Source organism: Dreissena polymorpha, chromosome 1 (assembly GCF_020536995.1).
Source record: "Dreissena polymorpha isolate Duluth1 chromosome 1, UMN_Dpol_1.0, whole genome shotgun sequence".
Taxonomy (NCBI): Eukaryota; Metazoa; Mollusca; class Bivalvia; order Myida; family Dreissenidae; genus Dreissena; species Dreissena polymorpha.
In genome coordinates, this window is record NC_068355.1 from 167,323,291 (window position 1) to 167,339,013 (window position 15,723).

General features: G+C 34.4%; 2 protein-coding genes across 2 annotated transcripts in view; both read left to right on the plus strand.

The window, feature by feature from the left end:
- Positions 1–1,790: 1,790 nt before the first annotated feature.
- On the plus strand, positions 1,791–4,072 carry LOC127867642 (uncharacterized). Its single transcript, XM_052408956.1, has 4 exons — positions 1,791–2,231; positions 2,650–2,823; positions 3,455–3,547; positions 3,775–4,072. Exons 1-4 carry the CDS (start codon positions 1,952–1,954, stop codon positions 3,873–3,875), a joined length of 648 nt encoding a protein of 215 aa, XP_052264916.1. The 5' UTR covers positions 1,791–1,951; the 3' UTR covers positions 3,876–4,072.
- Positions 4,073–15,262: 11,190 nt separating this feature from the next.
- LOC127864278 (uncharacterized) overlaps positions 15,263–15,723 on the plus strand; it is an 8,213-nt gene continuing 7,752 nt past the window's right edge. The window contains exon 1 of the mRNA XM_052403950.1: positions 15,263–15,603. Coding sequence (XP_052259910.1) covers positions 15,553–15,603 — 51 coding nt within the window. The 5' untranslated portion in view covers positions 15,263–15,552. The remainder of the gene's footprint in view (positions 15,604–15,723) is intronic.

A 15,723-nucleotide genomic window follows, 5' to 3' on the forward strand; every position in this document is an offset into this window, starting at 1 on the left:
ATTCTTAAATCGGTGTAACAGCGGCAAAAAAATGAGAAATGGTATTCGTCTTCTAGATCAACGGAATAACAACACACAACAATAACGTTCATTTCGTGGGATGTTGTTCTGAGCATATCTGCCAGTTTGGATTCTCAACGGATGTGCTCATAATTAATCTAACAAAGAATAAACGCAAACGTCGAAGAAGAAAGTCTAAATATTCTTCGTATTCCTAAGAGGATTTATAAACTTTATACAAATCAAGAGCAGTACTGCTATTCATTTTACCATACCACTCTTGTCTATAATTATCAACAAGTCTTCATTTGAATTAACAAAACAGTTTACTTGCACAACGTTTGGATTTTCAAATACATAACCGAATCCATAATTATTTAGCATGTTCTTAACATTTGTGACCCAATTTTTATAACCTTTATTACAACCGTACAGAGCATCTATAAAGACTATGGTAAGTGTATGTGAAAACCAATGACAATTCCAAGCATGATTTTAAGGTTAACTAATATGGAATAGAAATACAAAAGTACATTAAGATATGGGTAAAAACACACAAAAATAAATGGTAAAAAGTGTATGCTGCTTAAAGGTAGGTGTACCTATGTTACAAAGTATATTTAAAGTTTTGTTGTATTGTTCGGGGGGGGGGGGGGGAGTAGGTGCAATAATTGAGAAAAAAAATATGCCCAGAGAACGAAAAGAGTATTTTCTATCCCTTTAGTAATAAGTGTTCTCACAAAAAATAACGCTCGTCTAAAATAATTCATACTTTAGATCAACAAGATTGAGAGCATATTTTACTAAAAGCTATCATATTTTAAATTGACTAGATATTTATAAAAACATATCCATGCTTATCTTATTGTTTTAACTTTTTAACTTTATACATATAATATATTTTTACGGACGCTTTTGTTGTGGTCTTTTAAGAGGAGAATTCGAACTAAACGAATAATAAATATTAAATACTGTAGCTAGATTTATTTCCTGGGCGAAAAATTTACAAAAATGACATACAGTGATTCATTGTCGAAGAATAAATTGATGTTTGCAGTTTGTAACGGCCAAATTCTCATACATTCATACAGTGTCCTATATATATATATATATATATATATATATATATATATATATATATATATATATATATATATATATATATATATATATATATATATATATATAGTCATAACTTAAAGTCTGCTAAAAGGATTGTGTACATTGACGATAATCAAGCTGACTAATCCACCTATATAACTTCGTTACATGACTCTGACTTTTACCTTTGACCTCAAAATCCATAGTTGTCTAATCTTCTCCCAGGTAACCAACATACCAATTTGTATTGCTGTAGTCAGGCAATCTTTAGATAGCGTGTGGAAACAACTGGTATACAGACCGAACCACATATCGACCGACGGACAGGTACAAAGCAAGGGACCCATGCTTCTTCGCAGGGATCATAATAATGCTCACAAATCTCTCAATTCAGCAATCAATTGTTTTATGGTCACAATTGGCCTCGAAGTGTGGCCACGACCTTGAGGTAGGGAGACAGGCAAAGCTTAATATTATACACGGCTGTTTTGTTTTATATGAGAACGCAATTTAGAGCACGAATAATAAAAAGAAAATACTCTTACCAATTTATACCATCGCTAAAACGTTAACAAGAAAGACACACATAAAAAATAAAATATATTGTACAATCTGGCGTAGTGTTTTGAATAAATTTAGACACATGTGGCAACAAACCATTACTATTTAAATGTCACACTTTACTTCGCTGTGTGACCGGAAACAACCTGTATCCAGTGACTCACAGACGAGTTGTTCACACGCAAAAAAGTTAAAATGTAATGCGATCTGATAGTAGAATTTCATTCAAAAGAAAGCCGACGTTTGGATTGTATCACGGATAAGTGTTCATTTCACTCATAAAACAATCATGAACAAGAAAATGGAACTTCTAAAGTTTTTATTCTACGAAGTTGTTATTGTAACAACTGTTTATTCTTGCCCCGAGCCAAATGGTGGCCTGAAGACACCCAGTCCACCTGAAATTACGGCTCAATCGGATTACGTTATAGTGGGCGAGGTAACAGAAATACTTCAACGGGACCCGTTACATGTCAACGAGAAAAACGTCACATACGGAGCAATGGTAACCGTGCATTGCACATATAAAGGAGGACCGCTTACCAGAAGAATTACGATCGGTGGTGCAGGTATGCTTGCTTATTTAAAATGTATTACATTACATTACACTGCTTTACATTACACTGCATTGTATTGTATAATATTGTATTACATTGCATTAAATTGTATTGCATTACGTAACATTACATTGCACAACGTTGCATTAAATTGCACTATATTGAATTGCATTGGATTGTACAGGGAATTGACATGTAGCGGATATAATCAAGAATTGCTCTTCTGAACATCGTGTCATTATTCCTATTGTTTGTTTTAGAAAAGCTAAATTTGATTCGTAAAATTCAATTCCAGCTGTATATTTCGTTTGCTTAAAATATGTGCGATATTTGTAAATCATACGTCTTTATAACAAACGCATAAGCCAGCAATGGTATACAAAGCATATCTATCTACAAAAAACCCGATTTCATTTCGACTTGCTCGTAGGATTGGTGCCCGGTGAGTGTTTTTCAACTGATCTTGAAAAGACAACCTACGTCATGTTCCTGAGATTGGTGGATACGCTACAAAACCTCTACACACAGACCTACACAGCGGAGCCTCGGTCGAGGATCGAACAGTACTTGGGCTTATGCAATCTTACCATGCAGTACCCTATACGTAAGATTAATATTTCTGCGGAGAGAATTAACTATTGAAATACGCCTGAAAGTATATGATTACTACGCTGCTTTTTCTTGGTTTTATGGGCATATTCCAAAATATTAGCGGGTAGGTAGGAATGCAGTTATTAATACTCATCAGATAAAAACTAAGCCAACTTTGGACAGTGTGAGTGTTTCTTTGTCTTCAGTTAATTGTTATTCCTAAATACGTATTTTTGTTTTTAAACCAATATGCACTAACTTATGCACTCATACAATACTGAACTCATATAACTTGTAAACTTCCACACAGCGCGTATTGACTTGCTATGTTATTTTGCCTTTTCTGACATCTTTTATGTGTGGGAAGCTCTGATAAAATGGGGTTAAATGCATTTAAGTAAAGGTGCGTCCCAGATTAGCGTGTGCAGTCCGCAGAGGCCAATCATGGACGACATTTCCGCCTTAACTTGATTTTCGGTAAGAAGAGACTTCCTTTTAATGAAAAATAAAAACAAAGCGAAAAATGTCGTCCCTGATTTGCCTGTGCGGACTGCATAGGCTTATCTGGGACGAAGCACAATGCACGTGGTTTAAGCACCGTTTTCCCTGTATAATTTTTAATTCATCATTTTAATTATTTATAGACGGTGGAATGGTCATCAAGGGGTCTGAATGTCCACCTGTTGTCCCCGTTGGTGACTGTAACGCTGGAAACAATCGGTCATTTGGAATGCGCGGTACTGAAATAAAAATGAAATTATTATTATTATTATTATTATTATAATTATTATTATTATTATTACTATTAGTATACATTTACATAGATAAAAAGTCGAAAAGCACCGACTGACAAAAAACACACACACATTAATTATAAACAACATTAGCGATACCGTTGTTACTGCAAAAATTTACGTGTAAGAAACAAAAATGTCTCTCTTTATGTTTATGCTACTTGTTTCAGAGTCCGAGGAGGTAATACACACAAACAACGGAGCCATGCCGCTGCGTGTGCCACAGGCCGTACCGTCAGTTTTTGCCTTCTGTCTCCTGTTTTGCATATAAGCGACAGAAGTCCCCTTCGCACTTGAATTTCGATTTTAGTCGGCATTTTCCTCGGTTGATGATGGAAATGAATGAAAATTGAACAATTATCGTTTGTTGTCCACGCACAAGTACATATGCATAAATATGTTTTCGTGTGTTTGTTTTTGAAATATATCGAACTCTGCTTGATAGTCGAAATAAATGGAAATATCGTATTATAGTTTATCTGTTTTATTAATTTCAGGATTAGAATCATTATCGATATTAATTATTTGCGTGGCATAACACGTTACATCAAAGGTTTTTTTTTACGGATCACCACAACTTTGGGAAAAACATCTAGCAATTGGGTACACAAATTGTTTAATGTTTGTTGCATTCAAATAGAATCGGTTGAATCCATTCGCGACGAGAGGAATTCAGGTTAGATTGGGTAACAATTACTAACCTATTAAGACACAACAAACTTTATATGACATGTACCGGCACAAGCTTATATTAGAACACAACTAGCAACAACCAGCAAGTAAGCTTCTCTTAAATACAAATCTAAAACACATAGTTTTCGATTAATTTAGTTCCAAAGTTGCACTTCTCTGAAATTAAAAGTTTTAATTACTCGTGTCATGAAAAGTGACAGCCTGACGGGACTGGACCATGCAAACTTGTTTCGACTCGAGATTCAATTTAATATAAATGCGTTCATCGTCTCAATAGTAGGTGTTATGTATAGATTCGAGATTTCGAGATAGGATGCACTGTGTGACTCGACATTGGGATAATGCCGTCATTCCAACTTCATTTGTAAGCTATTAAAAATCGGCTTCAACTAAAAGGTTGTTATTTTGAAGAAAATGAGTCATTTAAACCTGCCGTCAACAAGGCTCGACAAGCGTTAACACGACAGCAAATTTAAAAAAAAACACTTGATGTTTCGTGTGTTCTTTTTCGCGACGAACTGCGGCCATTCCGTGCAACCTTGTGCTTCATCGGAAACAAACTAAATACTGGCCTTTCACACTTTAAAAATATGTCAAATTTGGACACAAAATGTTCAGTTCGTAACGGTTTGGGAATGTGAGCAAACAATCAGCCACTTTCAGTGACGTACTGGAACCTATCGCTATTGATTCGTAATCTTTAAACAGCATTCTTATAGGCTTTGTTATGTTTATTCTAATCCGAGCAAATCCTGAATTATCAACACCTGCCACATAAAACTCCACAAAGAAGAATAGCGGTATAGTTCTTTCTCAGGTGTACACTACTTATTATGCCAATCGTTTAATGAAAGATTCAGATTCTTCATTGCCGTAAAATATTTTCAAGAAAAACAAGATGTGTTTGTGAAACACTATGTCCCCCCCCCCCAAATATTTGACCTTTAAGTTGAAGGAAGATCTTAACCTTGACCACTCACCCCCTAAAATGTGAAACTCCATGAGATAAACATGCGTGCCAAATATCAAGCTGCTATCTTCAATATTGCAAAAGTTATGGCCAATGTTAAAGTTTGACGCAAACAAGCAAATAAACCAACAAACAGACGGGGCAAAAACAATATGTACCCCAGTATAGACTGGGGGACATAAAAAGGGGAAGATGTGATGAAATTCCCGAGCTATTCAAGATCAACAGCGGAAGGCACGTCGTCTTTTTACCGAACGCTTACGTAGTGACACGATGCAATTAATGGAAAATTTCACGATGCAAGACAATGGATCCCTTAAAAAAACAGATACAAAAGAAGATATTCAATGTTGTTTACACAAGACCTGGAAACACGGAGAACGGATTAGTTTTTAAGACCAATCTGAAAGCTCTAGCTATTTTGGCATGACATAGGGTATTCAACAACAAATGACACTTTACTCTGACTACACAATTTAAAAATAACGATATCAACCCAACTATTTATAAACAATAAAACTGTTATACCTGCAATGCCCTTATTTCATCGTTACAAATTCCGATTCTGCCCAATATATACTCATTAGAATCATTTTGGCAAAGTTGAAACATTCTTTCGTCACACCCTTCTCATTGTTATGGAAGGTTTTATCTGCCAGTGCATGTTTGTTGCTCAATGACAATTTCATATCTTAAATGACAATTGGTATTGCTTATTGACAACTCCACTTTGACATATTACATCTTGCATTTGGATTATGTTTAATTACGAGTGTATGGTTGTTTCTTGCATTTGCTGTAGAAAGAAATAATTGTGCATTCGCCTTAAGGCTTATATTCAGTCCCTTTCTGAATATCCTTGTATTTGGTGTAATGGAATTTGCGTTCAGCTTTGCAGTAGTGACATGTTATTTATACTACTGCTATTTACTGCTGTGCTTGCTTACGGGCATTTTACCTTTTTGCTGTTTCGACGCTCTTTCTATGCATGTACAGCGTTATTTTATTACACGGAACCCATTATAAATTTGACGTTCTAACACAAATAAGTACAGTCGAAACCCGATGGCTCGAACTGATCGGGACTGGCAACAAAAGTTCGAGCCATCCGGAATTCGAGCAATCCGATTTATAATTTTTTTTGTTTTTTACGAACAAGTTTGCAGTTCATTTCACCTCCAGTTGAAGAGTACACATATTGCTTAAACTCCGTACTACTTCGTATTACTTTCTGCCTTTAAATTAATAAGAACCAAATATATACTTAATATTATTATGTACCGATATTGTAAAAAGTTACAAATACAATCAAACAAATATCATGTAGTAAATTATATCAGCACGTTCACATTTTCTGGTAATACAGAGAACTAAGAACAAAAAGGAACATTTAACATGCATCAGCACTACATACACATCATTTAGATAAGATAAGGGGAGACAACTCTGGCACGTGTATTTCCGGCGTATAGACTACTTTTGTCGAAACAATTACATTAGCGTTCGAACTTGTTTTGCTAATAGTACATAGTATTACCGCAAAGCGATCTATTCGTTCAGAAAAATTTATTCTTAAGAATATGGTTAATTTGCAGATTGCAAGACATACGGATTCTTGGACGTATGACCACGTGGTTAGTGCTCGATACACACGTGTGTGAATGTGCGCATTCGCATGTATGCGTGCGTTTTTATGTGCTTGCGCAAGTGAGCGTTGGTTGTGGTGGCTGTGTATTGTGCGTTCATGCGTATTTCCATGCGTATGGCGATTGCGCGGGAATATATTGCGAAGCCAAATTTTTACTTTGCGAGATTATATGGGGAGCGAAGTTCCCGGAGAACCTCTCACATTCCAGTATGTGAGAAACAACTAAACCCACATGTACCGAGTGGGTTATAGATGTACCGAGTGGATTATAGATGTACCGAGTGGGTTATAGATGTACCGAGTGGGTTATAGATGTTCCGAGTGGGTAATAGATGTACCGAGTGGGTTATAGATGTACCGAGTGGGTTATAGATGTACCGAGTGGGTTATAGATGTACCGAGTGGGTTATAGATGTACCGAGTGGGTTATAGATGTAACGAGTGGGTTAGAGATATTCCGAGTGGGTTATAGATGTACCGAGTGTGTTATAGATGTACCGCGTGGGTTATAGATGTACCGTGTGGGTTGTAGATGTACCGAGTGGGTTATAGATGTACCGAGTGGGTTATAGATGTATCGAGTGGGTTATAGATGTACCGAGTGGGTTATAGATGTAACGAGTGGGTTATAGATGTACCGAGTGGGTTATAGATGTACCGAGTGGGTTATAGATGTACCGAGTGGGTTATAGATGTACCGAATGGGTTATATCAAGTCCGCCTATGTGGGAGGTGAGTGTTTAAACCACTTCTCTAGCTTGATAGCCACGTGATACTCAAATCTGTCCTGACAAAGTGATCAAACACGTACAAGGGTTGAATGCTCTGTGCACTTGGCAATTGTTAAATTAGAAATAGAGCACTGTGTGCACTGATTGCAAAATGGCGGTAAAAAAACATTCTGTTGGAAAATTAATATTAGTTAAGCTTGTAGATTGAATATCAACAACAAAAATGTGGCCATCGTGTGTTCCAAGATTAAACTACAATCAGTTACTTATATGAGCATAACCACTGCTAAAGTAAACTTTATAGAAGACATTATGAACGACAATGTGTTTAAATTTTTGTTTTGAAACGGTTTATTTTGATTTTCTGAGTCTTTTAAGCATAACTTAAAATTTCGCACTTTAAAAACGGTTCTCAATACGTTTTACCCTGACGGATGACAATTTTACACAAAATGCCTCAAACTGTTAAAAAGATGTAACATAACAAAGTTAAATGCTTGAAAGACATTCATAGACGTTACTTGTGTTCTGCGTTACATAAATGCAATTCCAAAAATTAATATATATGTCCATTTGTCAACGGTTACACGTATTAAATAAAACTGGCTAATAATCACTTTACTTTTAACAATATCATAAAATATAAATTTTCAAAATGTAGAAACATTTGACAGTTGCGTACATTCTATTATAGTGTAAACGAAATACTAGATTCTTTTAAAGAAATTATTGTTTTGTACTTCATATTTTGTGCAATATTGTATACTTGATTAGTTCAATTGTACAATGCTTCTATTTGTCCTTCAAATAAAATGATCTTATGAATGAATATATATATTTTGTCAATATCTCTGATCTTATTATCTAACAAGATGCACGAAAGTGTCGTTAAGCAATATGCATTAGTCATTAAGCAATATGTCATTGTCAATAGCACACACGAAGTAAAGATATGTATACAGTGATAATAAAGTAATCAATATGGGAAAAAGACAATGAAATGTTTGTACAGAAATGTAAATAGGCAAAATGCAACTGCCATGTATCAGAAAGCATATGACAGTAGTTAAAATAAGAATGTCATTTAACAGCATACGTGTTCTGTATTAAAATACGAATGGCATTTAATAGCATGCATGTACTGGCGGATATTCCCTTCCATACTCATTTAGTTTCGTTTCATAGTCTTTACACCGCATTATGATTTATGCCACTCTTGGCATGCGAGTATATGCTTCATTCCAAAGCCCCGCCCATGTTTTCCAAAAACATCACTTAAAGTAGCGGTTTTTTTTTTGTATTGGCAAATCATTTGGGCTTTCGTTGATGGCTTAGAGCAAAAATTGATGTACTACGGGAAAAAAACGTCCTTATTACATGTATTTACACATTAAGTTGACGGCAAAAACCCAGCAATTCACAAACGTTCAATTACATAATGTGTTTTTGAAAAAAGTCCAACCTTGTCGAATTAAAGTGGGGAGGAGATGGCGCCGCCCCGTCTGTAACCGCCTATGTGTACTGTATGCGATTGTGCAAGATTCTAAATCTTACGGCACGGATTATTGGGGTTTTCCGAACTCTTGACTATTCCGGAGTAAAAATATTTGTTATTCCATTGGAAAAACCGAATCGTAAAAACCATAGACGACTGAATAACTTCATTATGTAAGCTAAGGATAGGCTATTTTAGCACGAATTAATTCCTACCGTCTATAATATAGCGCTAACCTACACAAATAAGATTTCAGCTACCATTTATATAAAACGTTTAATATTTTTACGTAGGCTTGAACTAATTTTCGTGACAGCCTTTATTGAAATGTAAATATGATTGATCGCACGCATGATCTAAATGATGGAGCCGAATTATTAACTCATTTTGGATACGCGACATATTTGTACTACTGGTATTCGGTATTCAATGGTTTCATTTTTAAAATGGTGGCTGTAAGATAATATACGATAAGTAATCACACGCTTCATTTTATCAGCGAAATATGCGTCAGAAGATCGTTTTACCATTAGCAAACAACGGGCAACACTTATAAATATTAGAAAATATATTGGTTTACTTATATCGATGGGCTGGACCAATATGCCAATATATATACACACATAAATATAAAAAAATGAGACAAAAAACTGAACGAATACCTTTAACTGACCTACTATCAGCTAATGAGAAACACTTATGATCATAAAGTTAAAAAATGTTATTTTTAGTTGGTCGCGTTCTAGCGGCCGGCTAAATTTACAGAGCATATTTTGCAAATCAGTATGTGCTTAGAAGCCTTAGCTACGGTAAGAACCGCAACTCACTCTGCAAGGAACGATTACCGCTGCCTGTCTGCAGCAGACGACAAATTATTCTGCTTTAGCAGTGAGTGTATATACAAGCTTGTAAGACGACATTGGCCAGTCTAGTGTTTATCATTGAAATATGTACATATCGGCTGCTTTCAGGGAAAACGGGGCTTAATGCACGTCAAATAAGATTAGCCTGTGCACACTGATTAGCCTGTGCAAAGCGCACAAGCTAATCAAGGACGACAACAGCGAACAATACTGAACAACATTAATAGTATTGCATATTAAGTAGCTCATCTAAAACAGGATACCTATTTTGCACAGGCTAATCAGAGAGGACACTTTCCGCCTAATCTGGATTTTTACTTTCTTTAAACGAAAAATATCATAAAAGCGAAAAGTGTCTTACCTGATCTGGGACGACACTTTACACACATGCATTAAACCCCCTTTTCACACAACACGGTCCATTTATAAAATTGTGAACATGATCTCAGCTCAATAATATAACTACAAGTTGATATGAACACGTGATTTAAACGCCAAAATCTCATAAACTGGATACTTAGCTTTAATGTAACACCGAAAAGACTGCTGTATATTTATGCTAAATAATGTGAACTATATAAATGCAAAATATATCAATTATGCAAATATGTAAAGGGACATCCTGTGTAAACAAGTTCGTCATTATATAACATGTTTATGCAGTCGCTAATATGATGATGAACTTATAAAGAGAACCTAGCCCGTTGATACATTGTAATTATTGAAATTTAAGAACAACTTAAATGGGTTTACAATGAAGTAATCGCAATTAAATTCTCCATACGCGGCATCTTATGTTACCCAAACCTGCATCTAATAAAAAAATTTACTACATGTATTTATGTATCTAAACAGTAATCGAGTAATGAAATATATTTTCAGAGCCTTCTGTGTTTTTAGAGGATGATACATACAAAACTGCCGACAGCTAAAAGTGTATGGCTGAATGAATATCACCGACAACTAGCAGCTGAAAGTGTATGGCTGAATGAATATCACTGACAACTAGCAGGTCAAATCACAGTGATGCACAATGAATGCATCAGGATGTGCCTTCCTCGTAAAATGTGCAGTTTGACCTAGTAATCTCTCGGTAATGTATATTTAAAGGGGCCTTTTCACAGATTTTGGCATGTTTTGAAGTTTGTCATTAAATGCTTCATATTGATAAATGTAAATATTAAATTTTAAAAGCTCCAGTAAAAAATCAAAAATAAAATTTAAAAAAGGAAAAATAAAGAAGCCCGCAGCAGGGCTGGAACCAGTGACCCCCAGAATCCCGAAGAAAAAACGCATTAACCAACTGAGCTATCCTGCTAAGCATACAAAAGAAGCGTATTTGATACCTTATATAAGCAATCTTCGCAGTTTCACAAATTTATAGCGGGTATATACGATTTTTTATAAGTGTTTAATTGTAATATATTGATAAAATATGTTACAATAACACAAAATAGGCAAGACAAATTATACATTAAAGCCGAATTTCATAAAATGCAGCAAAGACAAATTAGCGCCCCGAGCCGATAGTGACGTACATATTTTCCTACAATAACCGAAGCATTCGTCTTTGTATTAGGATCGGAGATAGTGTTCGTGTGTCGTATGAATAGATATCGTTGCAGAATTTCAAATAAACCGTTAAACTAAGTTTAGATGCACATCGTACATGTATGGTATACATGCTGGCGAATTCGGCTGTACAGCCGTTTTCAATTTCAGAATTAAATATCTGGCTTATCTCGCATTTTTCGACACATGTTCTTTTTAACTTTTATTTTAATTTATATTGAAATATATATATATATATAATAAGTTTTTTACACAGTTTATATAAATTCATAAATATTTGACTAAATCGTATATACCCGCTTTAAACGACAACAACAGAACTCTCCAAATTATTCAATCGTTTCGTCAAGGTTTTTGTAATCGTCAAAAGATGCATATAATGGCTATATTAGACCATGGCAAATATTCAGTAAAACTGTTTCCTCACAAATATCATAAGTAAACCGAAAATTTGCGAATCTGAAACAACTTTTTTCAATTTTGTCAATTTACCAAACCGTGAAAAGATCCCTTTAGAGCAGAGCTTGCTTGCGGAATTCAGAAGCGTCCAATTTCATATAACATGGTTTATATATGTATAATCATATGGGTATATGTATTAAAATCAATTAGTCATTGGGCATTTCGGAACATTTATGCAATTATGTACCGAATTAATAGCATACACTTACACATGTATATTTATATTCGTCATAGGCCGTAATTATAGAAACTAAAAAGAAATGACTTCAGTCTTGACATATATACTTGGCATTGAATAGATAAACGGAAAATACATACATTAATTTGTAAAAGCATTTAATAAAGTTTCATTGAAGTTAAACTGTACTTTTTTTTCATTAAAAAATACACGTTATAACATACTATATCATTGAAAATGCAATCGTTATATCATATGTTGCAAGGCTAAGAATAAAGCAACTGACTGGAGTATAAGCTTTCGGATGCTTTCAGCTCAACTGTTTCAAAATTTAAGTACGCATATGGCAGTCTATAAAAACGAATTGAAAAAGTTTTCACAATTATACAAACAAATAGACAACCGATGCTTTAATTTAATTTGTGTTCTGAACTTAATTATACTCCCAACATGTATGGGCCTTATCGATATACAGATCGTTCAAAAGTTTTCATTTTAAACAGTTATACCTTTTAAATAAATACATATCATGTGTGTACAGTTAAACTACGAATATTTTAGAACGATTCACTGAGTGATGCATATGAAAGAACGGTTGAAACAGATTCTACCTTGGGAGGGGGGGGGGGGGGGGAAGGGGGGACCACCGCTGTGAACCAATGTTAATGATCAGCTAAAATCAACAGTTTATGTTGAGTTAGATATTGCTGATATGATCGTGTCATTGACCTTTAGGCCCGAAAAAATTGGAGCACTGCTTCATTTAATAAATTAGTGTTCATACGCATTGCGTATAAACGATATTTAACGTAATACGGATGATGTGAGTACCTTGGTTGTATACATACACTCATACAGGTAAACCTATGCGGGCTCCTATCTAGAGATTTTACGATAAAGATGATGTAAATACTAAACGTATACACACCATTTTGTTTTTGTTGAAGGAATTGCCTGTCTATAGAATATTTGCTTTTAAAATATTTAACATATTTTAGAGGAAAGTCATATAATCGACAGTCATTTACGGATAGGCCTAATAAAATTGTTTTGGTAATACAATATTGTTTTTGATAAATATATCTTTCATACAGTCATACAGTCATTCAGGTGAATACCTGATACCCCAATATTCTCTCAATCTTAAAAAATGACTCTTTAAGTCTAAATCATGTTTAATCTTCTTTGTACAGTAGTTGAAAAAATAAGTTCTATAACATTGAATTTCTACACTAATATATGATGATGTGTATGATATGCATAGCATAGAAAGTTATTCTATTAACATATTAATATTCTCACAAAGAAGACATTACTGAGTAAAGAACTAATATATATTAGTTCGGAAATGCGGACGAGAGGCCAGGGCAAAAGTTAAATACGACACATGGAATGACAACATGCATCGTGAAAATACAATCAACTTGTCAACAATTTATTAACGGAATTGATTCGGAAATAATGAAACTTGTCATTTCATTAGTCATGAAAATTATCAAACACGAATGTACATTCGTTTCAAATAGTTTCAGCATTAAAAAACACTTCTAACTGCACGTTTTCCAAACGAACCACCACAATACCAGCATAATAGATAGTACGTTTTTGAATAATGGTGTCAAACTACCTCAGTGGAAACAACATGATCTAAGGCCGGGCAACGGACTGCTCCTGTTGCAACTGGAGTCAACATAGTCTGGCTGCAAACTATATTGAAACATTCAATGAGTAAATTTTTTAACAATTCTTTTAATGATTATAATGAAAAAGATTGCTTAAATGTTCAAAAAGTACTATAACAATACTTATACATGAAACAATGCATCCCAATCAGCGCCCGTATACAAATGCTGCTTGTATTTTAACTAAAACAACAGTGACCGATTTCTTGAACATTCAACATTTAAGATGAAAACAGTTGTTTTCCCCGCCATAATTGATTAATTCAGACATAAAATACTACATACAGCGTTATCATACATCGCATCCCAGGACTTACAATTGCGACCTTGACTCTCAGTGTCCTTGGATGATTTTATTGTCGTGAAATATGTTTGGTCGAATGTCCTTTGTTGATACTGACCAAAGAAATAAAAAACTTACTCCAATTTGGTATTTATTACATAGATAATCTGCTAGTAATTATTATAAACAGTGTAAAGAACGTTAGACAAAACATTTGCCAAGAGATTGGGTCGGCTTGGAACTGGGACAGGATTCGTGGCAAAACTTACCGTTACCAGTTTACCGCGCACGTCCGACATTTGGTTCCAGATCAAACATCCGAGTAATAATTCGAACACATTTTCACAACTTTTGAGCTCGGAGCTATTTGTCTTAACGACAGAGATACCCCTTCGTTTATAAAAAGGTCTTATTTTCAGAAAGGAAATTCATTTCGGCGTTGAATAAGACCGAGTTCGTGAAAATCGCTGCACAATTGATGAAATTATGGCTGTTCAAAGCGATGCACTCAGTTTTCGGGTGATTTTGAGTTGAATACCTTGTTATATATTAAATATTTGATAATAAATTTTTGTTTCGGAAAAGTTGATTATTCGTTATAATTTGATTATTTATCATTCAAAAAATGATGTTTTCACTAATTAATATCACGCTAACTACCTGTGGATTCAACTGACTAGAACCTTAATGTTTAACGTGCGTTTACCTCAACAAAAATGTAGACAAATGAACAGTATGGATTAAAGTTACAGCTCGCTCATATTTGCAGTTAACCAAGCGTGAAGTTTATTGCATTTATGAGGAGTTTATTATAGGAAGAAAATATTTGGTGGAAATTTGATCTTGCAAGTTCGCTAATATTTTACGAAATCTCCGTTTGGGGATTTTCAAGCTTGAACCGTTATTTTCTGATTGATATGTTCTTTCAGTTTTAACTAAAAAAGTTGCTACATAGGAAGTCACACGTTTATCATAGATTTTTCAACTGTCGATGTATTCTTGACATTTTAACTTACTTAATTTGTTGACATTATTCAGACAGTTGTGTGAGAGTTTATATTTGGATATTAAAGCGCAATGTACGTGTATGAGAATATCTAGGACCTGTTATCTATCCTGATTGGATCGACGCATTAAGTAAACTGTTTAGTTAATCTACCTTAAGAGTCGAAACGGATGAAGTGCAAATGCGGTTTACCTGACAATGTGGACGAAGTTTTAATGATATCTAAATGTGTTGTGGTGTGTATTTAACGCGGATATGGTAAAATGTTTAATGGTAATTGTAAACCTTGAAAACCGAATCACCTGTGAAGGCAAATATAATGGACATTACTTTTCTATAATAAAAGTCAAGAAACGTATGTGCTAATGAACCAAATTTCAACTGTAGTGAACGTAGTTGATTTTAAAATAAAACAGGTATACTATATTATATATATATATATATAAATATTTATCAAATTTAAACAGATTGTTTAGTACTCTTTAAAGCGGGTATATACGATTTTTATGTGTGCTGAATTGTAAAATATTGATACA